General features: G+C 60.9%; 1 protein-coding gene across 1 annotated transcript in view; it reads right to left on the bottom strand.

The window, feature by feature from the left end:
• LOC103770826 (PDZ domain-containing protein 7-like) overlaps positions 1–1,468 on the bottom strand; it is a gene marked incomplete at both ends in the record, with an annotated part of 1,783 nt that extends 315 nt beyond the window's left edge. The window contains 4 exons of the mRNA XM_008938102.1: positions 3–158; positions 478–652; positions 1,053–1,193; positions 1,384–1,468. Of these exons, the coding sequence (XP_008936350.1) occupies positions 3–158; positions 478–652; positions 1,053–1,193; positions 1,384–1,468 (557 nt within the window). The remainder of the gene's footprint in view (positions 1–2; positions 159–477; positions 653–1,052; positions 1,194–1,383) is intronic.
• Between the last annotated feature and the right edge of the window lie 5 nt (positions 1,469–1,473).

Raw genomic sequence — 1,473 nt, forward strand, 5'->3', positions numbered from 1 at the left:
GGCCGAACTCCCTGCCGCCGCGGATGTTGAAGCCCAGGCAGTAGTCATCAGAGGTGGTGTAGAGGTGGACGATGCGCCGCAGCCCGTCCTCGGAGCCGCTCTCCGATGGCGGCGAGCCGCTTTTCTCTACCACTAGGCGCCTGTTCACCACATCGACCCTGCAGTGGGCACAGTGTTGGTGGGGGCTTGGTGTCTGGCTCTCATCCTCCAGCAGGACAGGGCCATTGGTGTCACCCAAAGGAGGAGAGTGATGGGAATGGGGGACGCTGAGGATGGGGTTTGCAGCCAGCCTGTCTGCTCCAGACCTTCCTATCCCATCCTGTGCCTCTACACACCTTTGCCCAATTCCGATTCCTTCCCACCTTGGAGGCCTCTCAGCTCTGTTCCATGTCCCCCACCATCCCCCACCACACCTCCCCACCACGCCCTCTATGGGGCTGGGCTTTGAGGTGCTGGCATAGGGGATGCCCTGCTTACCATGCTGTCTTCTCCTTAGAGAACTTGATGCCTGGCACGCGTCCCATCCGACGGACCACCATGCGGAGGCGGTTGTTGCCAGTCAGGACCTTGACAGCACTGCTCATGGTGATGTTCTCCAGGCTCACGCTGTTCACCTCTGTGATCTTGTCACCAACACATAGGCCAGCCTGCTCTGCGAGGGGCACACAGCTCAGCTTGGCACCTGACCTGGCACTGATAGTCCTGTTTGGTGTACCCTCCCTAAATATATCCCCAGCCTGATCTGAACTCCATGGGAACAGAGGCAGGGATGCCTGGCAACCGCACCAAGGATGTGGCAGCCATGGAGGTCTTGTCACCTCACCGTGGCTTGGGGATAGAGCTCAGAGCCATTTGCACAGGGCTGCCCACTCCTGCCCTTCTCTGCAGGAAGCCTGAAAACCCCATGGCTAGAGATGGCAGGAACCAAATGGTGGCCTGTCACCATGAAGGGTGACATTGTCACTGGGGTACTGTGTCACTGGGAGCTCCCCAAGAGGGTCCTGTTGGCACATGCCTGTCCCCACAAGTGTCCCTCACACTGTCCCACTTACCAGCAGCACTGCCCTCCTCCACTTTGCTGACGAAGATGCCCAGCCCGTGCTCGGAGCCGCCGCGGACGCTGAAGCCCAACTTGCCATCCGCGCTCTTCTCCACCGTGATGGCGTTGATGACGTCACTCTCGTTGCTGCTGGCTGTGAGGACAGGGGAGAGGCTGGGTCACCTGGCCGGGGTGTGAGCAATGGCAGGAGGGGCGTGTCTCTCTTGCTGGGGATGTCCCCAGTCTCGGGACAATTGTCCCTGTGCCCAAACCCAGGGAACCCAGGCATCTGGGTGCTGCTGGCCACACAGGTGGGCAGAGGGCTGAGAGGACACCCTACCCACCTTCAATGGGGGTGTTGATGAGGATGACGCGGCCCATGGGGGAGGCAGCACGGCTGCTGCGTGTGACCCCGTTGAGCAGGCGGCTCTGCT

This window comes from Merops nubicus, unplaced genomic scaffold, assembly GCF_000691845.1.
Source record: "Merops nubicus isolate BGI_N331 unplaced genomic scaffold, ASM69184v1 scaffold46973, whole genome shotgun sequence".
Classification (NCBI taxonomy): Eukaryota; Metazoa; Chordata; class Aves; order Coraciiformes; family Meropidae; genus Merops; species Merops nubicus.